Here is a 14,702-nt window from a genome sequence, read left to right on the forward strand (position 1 = left end):
ATTTGGGACGATCAGTTTGATTTTTGCGTGAAAGAAGATAATCTACCAGATCCGGGGGATATCCACTTGTCGCCGAGTAAACGGAAAAGTAACACGAAGAACAAAGCCAAGGAAGTGTTTAATAAAAGTAAAGATTATATCCGATCTAAAGTAGAATCCTGTCGTAAGAGGTTAAATACCTCATCATTAAACATATTCTCTCCAGTTCACCGCGGAAAACATGGCAGGTTTGTGAACAATTGTTGTGAAGCAAACATCTCCAATCCAGAGGTGAAACAGATTCTGGAACAATCTGGTAACCATGGTGATCAGGAACAGGTTTTAATAAGCACAACTGCTAGTACATCATGTGCAAATGTCACAGAATATTCGGATAGACTTGAACTAATGGTGAACGACATTTCACGTCAGAATGGGGCGGGCAATGATACATCTTCATGTGGACATTTACAGGAACAGCAAGGCAATGTCAGGGAGGTCTGTGTTACCTTAGAAACAGAGGAATCACTTTGTACCTCCAACACTGAAGAGCTACAACCCTCTGATACAATGCCTGGACTTATCAGAAGTCAAACAGGTAATCTTTTAAAGAAACTTGACCACACTTGACCTTTATTATCTGTTTTGAGTGTAAGAAGAGTTTTATGTTTACATTGTTTAGTTGTCTTGTCTTCAGATCAGGAATGACCTAATATGTCCTACACCAAACCACATAAAAATATTTAAAGGATGACAAGGGTCTCTGTTGTGAAATCTTGTATTTCAGTATGGACACAAATAGGCAAAAATTAAACACCACAAAAATTAACACAATGATGATAATCTATTACTGTATGATATAGTCAGTTTTTCTGAAATTTGATCTTCACAAAGTTGTTGTGACACTAAAATCATTAAAGGTAGCAGCTGCTGTATACAGTAGTGTACTGTGATTAAATTTCATTGGGCAGTAATTTTTGTTTTTTTTTAAAAGCAATACATTAAAAATCTACACAATTTTACTGGCTTTCTTCAATGTTTGCTGCAAAACATTTGCATATGTTTTAAATTATAACCATAGGCTTTTTCTTTATTTGACACCTTCAAATCTTATATCGACTTTTTCTGTCCACACTTGATTTTAAATAATCCTACAATGATTATGTTTCCGAGGAAGTTTGTGGTTTCTTAATACAAGTGATTTTACTGTTTTGCGCAATAACAATGTAAAGATAATTTATTTATTACGTCAGGCCCGACATGAATACAAAGAAAATTTTAAATTCTATCATAACAATCTGAATTTTAAAATATATTTTAGAAGATTTTAAGAAACTACAGAATAATTTGAACAAAGATATGTACGTAGTGTAAATACAAGGATTGTCACACTGCTAGATGATGTACATAGTAGACCAGACACAGCAAAAGTTTGCTAAAAATAGAATTTTTGTATGTTGTACAACATACAAAAGTTCATTCTTTTAAACAGTAAGTTTATTTGAAGTTAAAATTGAACATGTTTATATTTTTAGTTGAAAGATTAATTCTTATACATGATAAAAGCTGCCAAAGTCAGACTGACATAATTCTAGTTTATAAATTAATTTGATGTTTGAATTAAGAGTATGTTATAGATATATTACAATATATAGGACAAGTGAGACAGGATGTGGAAGACTGACAGAAATTCACCAGTACACAAAAGTGTTCCGACATGAGAAATTCTAGACCTCACATTCTACGAGACACTACTTATTAAAACAGTAAATTAACTTGAAATTTGAATTAAAGTCTGGTTATAAAATCTCTAAACAAAAGAATTAAGCATTGTGAGTAAGGTGTTGATTATTTATTTGACAGTTTCCTGTTTCTTACATCCTCCTATTTATTTGTAGATTTAATGAAATGATGACAGGACTAACAGTTAATCTACTGCTACAATATTTTTTTGTGATTTATTAAACAGACCGGTGTATAAGTTTGGAAACTATATTCATTTTTTGTCTGATTTATTTCCTGTTAATCATCAGATCCATATCCTTGAATGACATGTATATAATGTAGGTTTAAGTTTTCATTATTATAGTGTCTAATTACTATAAGCTTGTTATTAATTGTACCCCATATTTATCCTGTTAGGGGTCCATGCCTGGTGATTTTGTAGAATAGACCAGTTTATTTTAAAAATGGGTCACAGGACAAATACAGTAATTGATCATCTATAAATAGTGCTCCGATATTAAAGACATTCAGTTGATGTAAATGTGTATATATAATGTGTCTATGTGCTGTTTAAAGTACAAATTAATAAGAAATAAAATCACTGTACATAGTGAAGGTCGAAGTTTTCATGAGAGAATGCCGGATACATGGCACCACACAGGTAAGTATTATCACTTTGATTACAGGATCAGAACTTCCTGTTGTGTTGGTCAAGCTTGAGAAATGGCAAATATTGAATTTCAATTTATAAAGATTTGTATGGACACATAATTTATAAAGCTGTGTTGTCTTGCTTTGACAATAGAGTGAAAGTGTTAAGTTTCCGTCAAGAGTTCACATGCATGTCAGCTATATGTTTAGCTCATCTAGTTCTCAGTTAGTAACTGTATATTACATACTCTGTCTCACAATGAGGATCAAGTCAGAGTTAAGGGTTTTACAATTCATATCCTTAACAACAAACGATGAAGAGGACCTTGTTTACATGTATATGTAGTAACAAGTATTATCTACCATCCTCTTAAACTGACTTCCCAATATCTCCTACTGTCCTCTCAAACTGACTTCCCAATATCTCCTACCGTCCTCTCAAGCTAACTTCCCAATATCTCCTACTGTCCTCTCAAACTGACTTCCCAATATCTCCTACCGTCCTCTCAAGCTAACTTCCCAATATCTCCTACTGTCCTCTCAAACTGACTTCCCAATATCTCCTATCGTCCTCTCAAGCTAACTTCCCAATATCTCCTACTGTCCTCTCAAGCTAACTTCCCAATATCTCCTACTGTCCTCTCAAACTGAGCTCAAATGTTTTCTCATAATGATCAGGCTTTTCTTCAACTCTTGAAAACCTGCATTCTGCTTAATTAGTTGAATTGACAAAAGACCCTCAAAATTCATAAAAACAGTTTTACTCAATATCATATGTGATTTCAGTCCTTGAGGACTGGTATAGTCATAAAATTAGGGAGTCCCAGAGAAAACCAGTATTTTGAATGGAATATTAATCTGTATCTTGTTGTTGTTATGAAAGTTAGAATTTAAACAAATTTGTTACATGATGCAATATAACAGACAGGATGTACGTTAAAATATCTTATAACACCTATATAGGGTACAGTATATAAGTGATATGTAATTAAAGGTGGTAGCTCGTCAACTGAGGCCAAAAGACCATAAAAGTGGATGTAAATAAATAAATAAATAAATAAATAGATAAATGAACAAATAATTCAAAGTTTTAATGAACAAAAATTACAACGGCAAAAGTAAGCCAAAATCTAGAAAATTTCGCAACATGTTATTATATGTAAATATATATGAAACGTGCCAGATTTGATTGTAGATAAAGAGCCGAAAGTGATTTTAAGATCATTGACAGATCTGCTGGAATTGATTCATATGAGTTCTAAGTGATAGTCATTGAACCATAAATACTACAAATAGCCGTCTAGGTCTCTATATACGTTGTAAGTGAAAGCTTTAAGCCTGGAGGGATATATAAAATTTGTTTTTATTTTGTGTTATGTTGTATGCGTCTATTGTACATTATCTTTGCTTGCGTCAATAGGTCAAATACTTACGTAGTTAAACTATAAATGTTGACATTTTAATTTTCATGTAAGGATATTGTAACGATACTGCAAATCATTCGTCTTTGATATTTAAGTCATGCATATCGTTATTTAAACAAGTAAATAGTTTATGTTGACACTTTAGTCAATGGTTACTTCTTCTTCGTGATTTTAAAGCTGAAATCTTTAGAAATTTGTACTTTGTTCTATAGGTATGATGTCATTCAGTTTTAGCTAATTATCTCGAAACAAAAATGTATGTCACTGAAAATTCTTGTGTGAAATATTGTATATTGATTGGTGACAATTTGAGTTAAAAAATCCAATTTGCAATGCAGTAAGTATACCCTATTTTTTAAGCAATAAGCCCATGTCTCGTATTGTAAACCTCACGTCTGTACATTGCTGTTTAGTAAAATTCTAAAATATTGTAAAACATTTGTGGTTTTGATCCGCACCACAAGTTGGCAGCAATTTACTTTCGTGAAACAGAATATACTATACTGTTATCTAATAACATTTTACCATCCATCTGAATTTGTGGCAATATTGCAAAGTTTACAGAAATCGAATAACATGACAGAAAGCTCAATGACATTATTTTGCTGTCCTGTAATACGTCTACTCCCTGTCCTTTAATACACCTACTGCCTGTCCTGTAATACACCCACTCCCTTTCCTTTAATACACCTACTGCCTGTCCTGTAATACACCCACTCCCTTTCCTTTAATACACCTACTGCCTGTCCTGTAATACACCCACTCCCTGACCTGTAATATACCTACTCTTTGTCCTGTATTACACCTACTCCGTGTCCTGTAATACACCTACTCTCTCTGACCTGTAATACACCTACTTCCTGTCCTGTAATACACCTACTCCCTGTCCTGTAATACACCTACTCCCTGACCTGTAATACACCTACTCCTTGTCCTGTAATACACCTACTCCCTGTCCTGTAATACACCTACTCCCTGACCTGTAATACACCTACTGCCTGTCCTGTAATACACCTACTCTCTCTGACCTGTAATACACCTACTCCCTGACCTGTAATACACCCACTCCCTGTCCTGTAATACACCTACTCCCTGACCTGTAATACACCTTCTCCCTGACCTGTTATACACCTACTTCCTGTCTTGTAATACACCTACCCTCTGACCTGTAATACACCTACTCCCTGACCTGTAATACACCTACTCCCTGACCTGTAATACACCTTCTCCCTGACCTGTTATACACCTACTTCCTGTCCTGTAATACACCTACCCTCTGACCTGTAATACACCTACTTCCTGTCCTGTCATACACCTACTCCCTGACCTGTAATACACCTACTTCCTGTCCTGTCATACACCTACTCCCTGACCTGTAATACACCCACTCCCTGTCCTGTAATACACCTACTCCCTGACCTGTAATACACCTACTCCCTGACCTGTAATACACCTTCTCCCTGACCTGTTATACACCTACTTCCTGTCCTGTAATACACCTACCCTCTGACCTGTAATACACCTACTTCCTGTCCTGTCATACACCTACTTGCTGTCCTGTAATACACCTACACCTGTCCTGTAATCTGCAAGACGTCTACTCCCTGACTTCGATTAAGAATCAGTAGATCAGCTGTCACCTTTTCCTATAGGAAAATGAATAGAATAATGTCTTATTGTCAACTGAACCTTAGCAGGATGGTTCTTATCGAGAGAAGATTTTAGCATCCTACAATATAGACTCTTGGTTCAGAATGATGTATTTTTAGGTCATCTGGACCCGAAGGGTCCGATGACCTATAGTCATCATGCTTCGTCCGTCGTCGTCCGCCGTGCGCCGTGCGCCGTCCGCCGTGCGCCGTGCGCCGTCCGTAAACTTTTCATTCAAACGACTTCTTCTCAAATACTAGAAGGTCTAGGGGGCTAATACTTGGCACAGAGGATACTGGCATGGAGCTCTACCAAGTTTGTTCAAATGAATGACCTTGACCCGCTTTAAAGGTCACAGGGGTCAAATATGTTAAAATCTTTAAACAACTTCTTCTCATTAACCAAAAGGCTCAGAGTGTAGATATTGGGCCTGTGACATGCTGGGATGAAGGACTACCAAGTTTGTTCAAATGAATGACCTTGACCCACTTTAAAGGTCACAGGGGTCAAATATGTTAAAATCTTTAAACAACTTCTTCTCAATAACCAAAAGGCTCAGATTGCTGATATTGTGCCTGTGGCATGCTGGGATGAAGGGCTATCAAGTTTGTTTAAATGAATGACCTTGAACAACTTTCAAGGTCACAGGGGTCAAATATGTCAAAATCTTTAAATAACTTTTCTCAAATATAGAAGGCCTAGGGGGCTAATACTTGGCCCATAGCATGCTGGCATGGAGCCCTACAAAGTTTGTTCAAATGAATGACCTTGGCCCACTCAAGGTCACAGGGGTCAAATATGTTAAAATATACAAAGGACTTCATCTCAATAAGCAAAAGTCTATGAGTGCCGATATTGGGTCTGTAGCATGCTGGGAGGAAAGGCTACCAAGTTTATTCAAATGAATGACCTCAACCCACTTTCAAGGTCACAGGGGTCAAATATGTTAAAATATACAAACGACTTCTTCTCAACAAGCAAAAGTCCATGAGTGCTGATATTGGGCCTGTAAGATGCTTGGAGGAGAGGCTACCAAGTTTGTTCAAATGAATGACCTCAACCCACTTTCTAGGTTTGGCTTGCTTTTTGTCAGATGACCGTTAAGGCCCATGGGCCTCTTGTTATATTTCCTATCCTCCTGTTACAGAAGGGAGATAACTCTTGATTAATGATCATACTTAATGATGTACATCATCTATTTTGTAGATGGAGAGGTGGATTATGGGATGAGACCGAGCATAATTGTTCAGGATGATGTTGATGATGTCGCCATGGAAACTATGGAACAGAGGTACAAATTGAGCCTCCAATTTATCAATAAACTGATCTTTTGAATGAAGAAAATCCTGATATCGATTTGACTTGTGAAGAACCACTACATATGCATTGGCACAATATATTTTAATTTGAGGTTTTTTAATGTAAAACCAATTTTCATGATGTAATACTTACCATAACTTTAGTATGCAAATACAGTACCTACACCCCCATCTTTGTATCCCAACAACAAAAGATTCAAAAGAAAAACAATCCCGCCCTCCCTACGATCCATGAGCCATCACGGCAGGAACGCAGAGTGATCTCCCTTCCTCTAATAACCTTTATGGCGTAAACCCCACAGAGGAGCAGCCAGGCAGATAAGGAAGAGGGGAGGATAGGGTGGGACTCCATAAAGTTATGGTAAGTATTACATCATGAAAATTGGTTTTACATTAAAAAACCTCAATTTCATTTCAGTAATAATTACCATAACTTTAGTATGCGAATTCGTCTTACCGTAGTGGTGACTAGAAGCCAGGCAGCCCCTTCAGCACAACCAAAGTAGTAGGGAGGGAGAACAGAGTGCTAAAGTGAAGGAAGGGACCTCTCTGTGAAAGAGCAGGTGTACCCACATGCCGCCGTACGGAAAGACATGGCCCGGGGCTAACGAGGAGGCCCAGCCACTGACTATGCCACCACCAAAGGTCCCAATGAATACAGGCCTTATGAGTGGGAAGCTAGGGATCACAGATAAAAATCTGTTAAGGTATCCCTGCCCTGCCAGAATACTGCAGACATGACCTCCTGAAAGGAGGACTCATTGAGAGAAGGGCCCAGGATGAAGCAAGGGCCCTGACCTCGTGAGACTGCGCTTTCACTCTCGCCCGAGCCAGATCATCAAAATGCTCGTAAGCATACTACATCACCTGGCAAACCCACCTGGAAACCGACTGGGAGGAGATATCTCGTTGCCCCTGTTTAATGGGCAAAACAGACGGGATCGAGAGCCCCGCCCCCCCCTGGTTTTATCAAGATAAAACCTAAGAGCCCGACAAGGACAAAGCAACCTATCTCGCTCCTCCGAGCTAGTCACAGCCAGGATCCTGATGGGATCGTGCGAGAACCCCGGAACCTGATTCTTCGCTAAAAACAACTCTATTCATAGCAAAGCCTCTGATTAGGGCAGAAAGAGAGGAGGACTAACCGATCTCCTTCCTGCCATAACAAGCAAGAACTCTGGCAATAGCTGTACGATAGCCAGCAATAGTGCCAGGTGGCAGATAGCGGTACCTAAACAGAGAGATTAGGAATTCCGCAATCAAATGCAGAGGCTTCGAATGAATAAGCTTCCTTGCCGACACACCAATCACAGAAGATCATCCAACGTGACTGGTAGACGGCAGAAGAGGAAGCCCTGATTGATTGCTCAATGCAATCTGACAACTCTTGAGAAAAGCCTGCCTTGGCGTGGCTTCCAGAGATAGCCTCAGCGCGTGAAGGTGGAGGATCTCTGGTCAAGAGTGTGTCGTTCTGGGCCAAGGCTGGCGAAGGAGATTCGGTCTGGTGGGGAGAGCCAAGGGCTCCTCCACCAGAAACGACAAGAGCTCCTGAAACCAAGCTTGCCTCGGCCACAGAGGGGCTCTCAGAAGTAAGGAGCAGTGATGCTCCCAGAACTTATGTAGAACCCTGCCCACCAGGTTGAAGGGAGGGAATGCATATGCATACGTCCCTTCCTATTCCAGAGAAAGGGCGTCCACAGCCCACGCCTTACGGTCTGGGACCGGGGAGACGAAGGTTAGCAGCTGGTTGTTCAGGGAAGTGGCAAACAGGTCTATAATAGGTCTGTCCCACGCCTGACAATTCCCCTTGAAAATCAAGGGACACAGCTGCCATTCCGTCAACACCGGCTGGTGGCGCCTGGAGAGTGGCCACCAACACACTCAGCCTGCCAGAAAGATGCTTGACCGCTATGGTCAACTGCATGTCCTGGCAGAGAAGATGGATGTTGATGGAGAGGGCACACAGGACATGAGACCTGGTGGCCCCTGTCTCTCCAGATACGCGACAACTGTTGTCGGTAGCCACACTTTGGACTGCAGGATACCCCTAAAGGACTGCAGAGCCAAATGAACAGTCTCATCTCGAGTACACTGATGTGCTCCGAGAGTTATTCGCCAGACCACTCCCCCATCGAGGTAAGCTCACATTCCTGTCATGAACGCGTCCATGAACAGGATCATAGAGGGGATAGGCTTGGTCAGAGGTACCCCGTGGAAAACGTTCTCCTGAATGGTCCACCAGCAAGAGAACTCCCTGACCGACTGGGTAAGTGGGATCCAGGCCTCCTGGATGACGGAACCCAGTCAGACAGGAGGAACATCTGGAGAGGTCCGATGTGAATCCTCCCTAGGGGGACCACATATGCCAAGGAGTTGAGATACCCCAGAAAACTGAGGAACCAATGTACCTGGACAAGCGACCAAGTGATGAAAGTCAGAGCCAGAGCCCTGACCTTCTCAAACTTCTCCAGAGGTGGAAGGGCTAAGCCCCGAACCATGTCAAAATGGTTCCCCAGGAAGAAGAAGTCCTAATATGAAGGAACCTCTGACTTCTCTCTGGAAGGAATGAAGCCGACTCTGAGCAAGAGTTTCAGGACCAGACGAGTGTCCTTCACTAACGATTCCCACACCAAAAGAGGCATGAGGGAGTCGTCGAAATAGATGTGGACGTCTATTCTGCAGGAGTGAAGGAAACACCAGCAGCAACTTGGTGAACACCAAAGGAGCTGTCGTGAGCCCCAAGGGCATCTCTGCCTTGGCAGCATGGTCCCTACTTCCTCCTGGAGCACCCGTGCCCTTTCTGAATCCCCGGGAGGAGGAAAGAAACAAAAACGGCCAGGAGGCGAGGGACGAATCCTGAAGAAGGGGAATACCTAGACCCTCCCTGACCACCGACAAAAGCCCAAGCGTCCTCTGTAATATCCTGCCACTAGGAAAGGAAAGCAGAGAGACGTCCGCCCACAGGGAGTTCCGGATGGGGCAGATCGAGCCCCTGCCAGACCAGAGAATCGTCTGCCCACCCGGAGCCTGAGCCTGCAGGAGAAGGACATGAGCCCGGGAAAGGAGAACCACCGTCCACCCGGCCATACCCTTCGCCTTTCGCGGCCAAGAAGCAGAAATAGTCAGGAACCCTTCTTCTTGCCCCCAGGAGGTTTCTTACCCTTCCTACCCTTCCCCTTGTTGCCGTTGAAGTGAGGTTGGGACTTGGGCTGTGCAGAAAACTGAGCAGCCGAAGACTTCGCCTTCTTCTTAGGAGGCACTGACCCCTGCGAGGCACTGGCCTTCTCAGCCTGAAACCTCTTCACCAGAAGTGCTGAGGCGACCGAGTCCTCCTTCATATCCTTCTGAACCCAAGGAAGAGCTCCCCTGAACAGGGTAGAGCCCTAGAAGGGGGCATTCAACAAGCGGAAACGGTAGGGTTACTGGACTGGGCGGAATTTCAGAACTGAAAACTGCCTAGCCAACACGGCATTGACGAGCAGAGAACCTGCAAGGTTGCCGTGTCCTGTATGTCGGCTGTTCTGTCTCGGATAACCGACACTCAGGCAAATCGGATACCCTGTATAGACAAACTGTCAGGAAGTCTATGTATGACAGAACTTCGATGGAGAGGTGCAACATTCTCTCCATCCTGTGGTGCTCTTTGGGATCGAGCACCACCTGGTCCACTGATTTGCCGGGCCAGGCAGCCAGCTGTCTCAACTCCAGCTGTGCTGGTTGAGAGGCCAGCTGCCCATCATGTGTGGCATAGTCGGAAGCTGAAGCCTCCGACAATTCACCAACACTGAGCTGCAGACCGACAAACCCGAGAGCACGGGTAGAGAAGGAGTCCTTCTCTAAAACCGGAGCCCGGGCCGTGGCCAGAACCGAAGACATGATATTGCCTTCTGGCAGAGACCGATCTGAGCGAACGGAAGCCCGAGGAGCCACCAGGGAACCCAGAAGGATGGTGGATTCAGGCGCCGACGATGCTGAGGCGGTGGGCAAACCTCCGCCCTGAGAATCCGGGAGATGTTGGCCCGGAGGACCCGCATCCCAGAAAGCACATGCTGAGCCTCAGCTTCAGCAGTCTCAGGGCCATCTTCCCCTTGTGAACCCTCTTGGCCCAGGAGAAAGATGAATGACATCGTCTTCCTCTGCCGAGCCCGCACCCTCGATGTCCATCTCCTCCTCAATAGAGACCGAAGTCCCCTTGGGAGGAACAGGGGCCACCAGAGGAGCCATCTCCGCAGAGGGGAACTCCTCTTTATGGCATTTGGACGCAGCGCGACCAACAGCTGTAGCTGTAGGCTTGGGTCGGAGACCCGAAGCCGACCCCTGGGAACAGGAGACCGACGGGTCCGCGCTGGAGGCGGAAGTCCTTAAGGTCTGGCAAACCTTTATAGGACCGGCCAACAAGGCCCCCGAAGTAGCAGAACATTGGGGGGATTCCGCACTGCTATAACATCTCCTAGAGGAGAGACCAACCCCTATGGGTTCCACGAGTGAAGACCCATGGGGTAAAAACCCAAACCCCTGAGGGAATGGGAACGGTCCAGCGGGCCGGGAGTGACCCCAGAACTGGCCAAGATGGCCTGCCTGAGTCTGGGGCTGGACATCCTGTCCAAAGGACCAGGATGAACCGCCACTCCCACCAGGTGGAAACCCAGACATGTACAGGCTAAGCCCGTAACTGCTGAGTAACTGTTGGTACCCAAAACCATCCGCAGGTTGGCCTGGGAGACCCAGGAATAAGTGCCCGCAGGCACCCCTACTCCCTGAGCCCGGGGGAAAGGGAGACCGGAAACCGGACTCCTGGCCTGAAGCCCCAAACCCTTGGAGGAAAACCCCCTGGGAAACCCTGCACTGGGAAATCTGGATTGGGACGGAAGTCCCAGAGCCAGAAGCCTGTGAGGGTGGGAAAACAGACCCCGCGCTGACACCAGGATTAGTGAACTCAAGTGTCACTAATCCCCGTAGCCACAGACAATCCTGACAAAAAGTCTGTGGCCCCTGAACCTATACCCGAAGGCACAGTTCCGGAGTCAAAGCGGCCCCCACCAACGACGCCACCTGGCGTGCCGAGGTCCCTGAAGGAATCAGAGACCTCGACCGGAAGTCCCTTTCCGACGGTAACACCGCCGCCTATCGAGAGCTACCGGCCAATTCGACCCTTGACTGCGCCGAGTCAGGGTCGGGCTGCCCCCCCCCTACTCCAGGACGCACCTGGACAGGGGGAGCCACCCCCTGCTGAAGGGCGGAGCTCGGTGGAACGAGAGCACCCCCAGTAGGAACGCTCTGGTTCAGAACTTCAGGAGGGAGGTCTTAAAAAGCTTACTTCCCTTACCGGAAGAAGAGGACGAATCCCTCTTCCGGCGGAAAGTTAGCTGGAAAGGCATGGGAGCCTAAGCAGCAGACTCCATGTGCAAACAAAGTTCACATAGTGAGGTCTGGCTGTAATGTCGGCAAATGGGACAGGTATCATGGGGTTCCCATTATCTATAGAAATAGGAACATCCATGCGCTGACCCCCGACGTAAACCCGGCACCTTTATCCAGCATCGAAACAATAAAAAATTGTAACAATGAAAACAAGGATAAAAAGTTTTCTAACAATCAAAAAACTACGAACGAGATCATAAAACCTACCGTACGCAGCAAGATTGTACTGCAAAAAAGGAAAACGGTCGTACAAAACGGCCGACAAAGCAGCAAGAAAACAATTTCAACTTCACGAAATTCCGAGTGACGAGACAAGTAGTCACTCACTCGAACACGCGGAGTAAAAACACGGCCGGAAACGAAGTTCTCGAACAATAAAAAAAACTACGAACGAGAGCACAAAGCCTACCGTACGCAGCAAGATTGCACTGCATAAATAAAACGGCCGTACAACACGGCCGACAAAGCAGCAAGAAAACAAATTCCAACTTCACGCAAATCCGAGCAACGAGACAAGTAGTCACGCACTCGAATACGTGGAGGAAAAAACGGCCGGAAATACGGTCAAAATAAACAAATGACAATACTTAATTTCACAATATAAGTTGGGAGATGGGTTTATAGACTACTAATAGAGTAACAATATACTCAAACGACAATGGCAGTACGAAGAGAAGGAGTAAGAAAAGCACTTAGCTCAGACACCTCCGCACTCGTCGGCAGCCATAAAGGTAAGAGGAAGGGAGATCACTCTGCGTTCCTGCCGTGATGGCTCATGGATCGTAGGGAGGGCGGGATTGTTTTTCTTTTGAATCTTTTGTTGTTGGGATACAAAGATGGGGGTGTAGGTACTGTATTTGCATACTAAAGTTATGGTAATTATTACTGAAATGAAATCTGTAAATTGTATCAGTACTTTTCTACCAGTTCTGGGTTGGAATTTTATCAAAACTTGACCTCTCCTGCCAGGTTGAGTTGAGAGATTGTTGATATAATAGCTAATATACATTTTTTCAACTTTTTTTTTCGGTATGGTTATATCTATTTCAGATTATTTCACATATAACACATCTTGTATGTAAAATGGATAGAACAGCTGTGATTAAGTTAGGAATGCTTTCTCTTTTGTAAATAGTATATATTTAGTATAATAAAAGTGAAAGTATGAATGGCTAGGGTTTAAACAATCAGGAAATTTATAACCTTGAACAAAATCACTTGTCATATTATACAGATTTGGAAACTTATCGGGTATATGGCGGTTACTATTGGTCAGCTAGTGTCACATGTGATTCATCGAAATGTGAACGCATAGACAGAGACTTGTTGATGATGTACCCTGTTCGAACAAATTAGCGCACTATATGTGTGATTGCAAAACACAAAATGGGTACACTTTATTTACTTTTTCCATACTAATTTCAAATTTTCAAACATTTGTTATCTGCAATTTATTGTATCTATAAAGCAGAAACATGCTAATTGAATACCTGCGAGGAAAATTGTTCTATAGAATGACAGATATTGAAAGTAAGTTTGTTTACACATCTAACCAATTAATGTAAGTTGTCTACACATCTTACCAATCAATGTAAGTTGTCTACACATCTTACCAATTAATGTAAGTTGTCTACACATCTTACCAATTAATGTAAGTTGTCTACACATCTTACCAATTAATGTAAGTTGTCTACACATCTTGCCAGTTAATGTAAGTTGTCTACACATCTTACCAATTAATGTAAGTTGTCTACACATCTTACCAATCAATGTAAGTTGTCTACACATCTTACCAATTAATGTAAGTTGTCTACACATCTTACCAATCAATGTAGGTTGTCTACACATCTTACCAATCAATGTAAGTTGTCTACACATCTTACCAATTAATGTAAGTTGTCTACACATCTTACCAATCAATGTAAGTTGTCTACACATCTTACCAATTAATGTAAGTTGTCTACACATCTTGCCAATTAATGTAAGTTGTCTACACATCTTACCAATCAATGTAAGTTGTCTACACATCTTGCCAGTTAATGTAAGTTGTCTACACATCTTGCCAATTAATGTAAGTTGTCTACACATCTTACCAATTAATGTAAGTTGTCTGCACATCTTACCAATTAATGTAAGTTGTCTACACATCTTACCAATTAATGTAAGTTGTCTACACATCTTACCAATCAATGTAAGTTGTCTACACATCTTGCCAGTTAATGTAAGTTGTCTACACATCTTGCCAGTTAATGTAAGTTGTTTACACATCTTGCCAGTTAATGTAAGTTGTTTACACATCTTACCAATTAATGTAAGTTGTCTGCACATCTTACCAATTAATGTAATCATTTGATTGCTTCTTGATCGTAACCCATTTGGATAAAGTCTTGTTTGAATTTTTTGATAAAGATTCTTATTTGTTCATATATGTAACATTTTTACTAATTTTCCTCAGTTTTTACTGTTATCAATGACCAGAAATCAAAAGTATAGTTGTGGGATCGCACAACATTACACAATATGTGATGCACAC

The 14,702-nt window shown here is 42.7% G+C and overlaps 1 protein-coding gene across 1 annotated transcript in view; it reads left to right on the forward strand.

Annotated features, from left to right (window-relative positions):
• The first annotated feature begins 387 nt into the window (after positions 1-387).
• The window catches only part of LOC132543273 (uncharacterized), a 57,280-nt gene continuing 42,965 nt past the window's right edge, over positions 388-14,702 (forward strand). The window contains exons 1-2 of the mRNA XM_060206756.1: positions 388-577; positions 6,636-6,720. Of these exons, the coding sequence (XP_060062739.1) occupies positions 388-577; positions 6,636-6,720 (275 nt within the window). The remainder of the gene's footprint in view (positions 578-6,635; positions 6,721-14,702) is intronic.

Source organism: Ylistrum balloti, unplaced genomic scaffold (assembly GCF_031769215.1).
Source record: "Ylistrum balloti isolate Yb309-2 unplaced genomic scaffold, AGI_CSIRO_Ybal_v1 Utg369750, whole genome shotgun sequence".
Classification (NCBI taxonomy): Eukaryota; Metazoa; Mollusca; class Bivalvia; order Pectinida; family Pectinidae; genus Ylistrum; species Ylistrum balloti.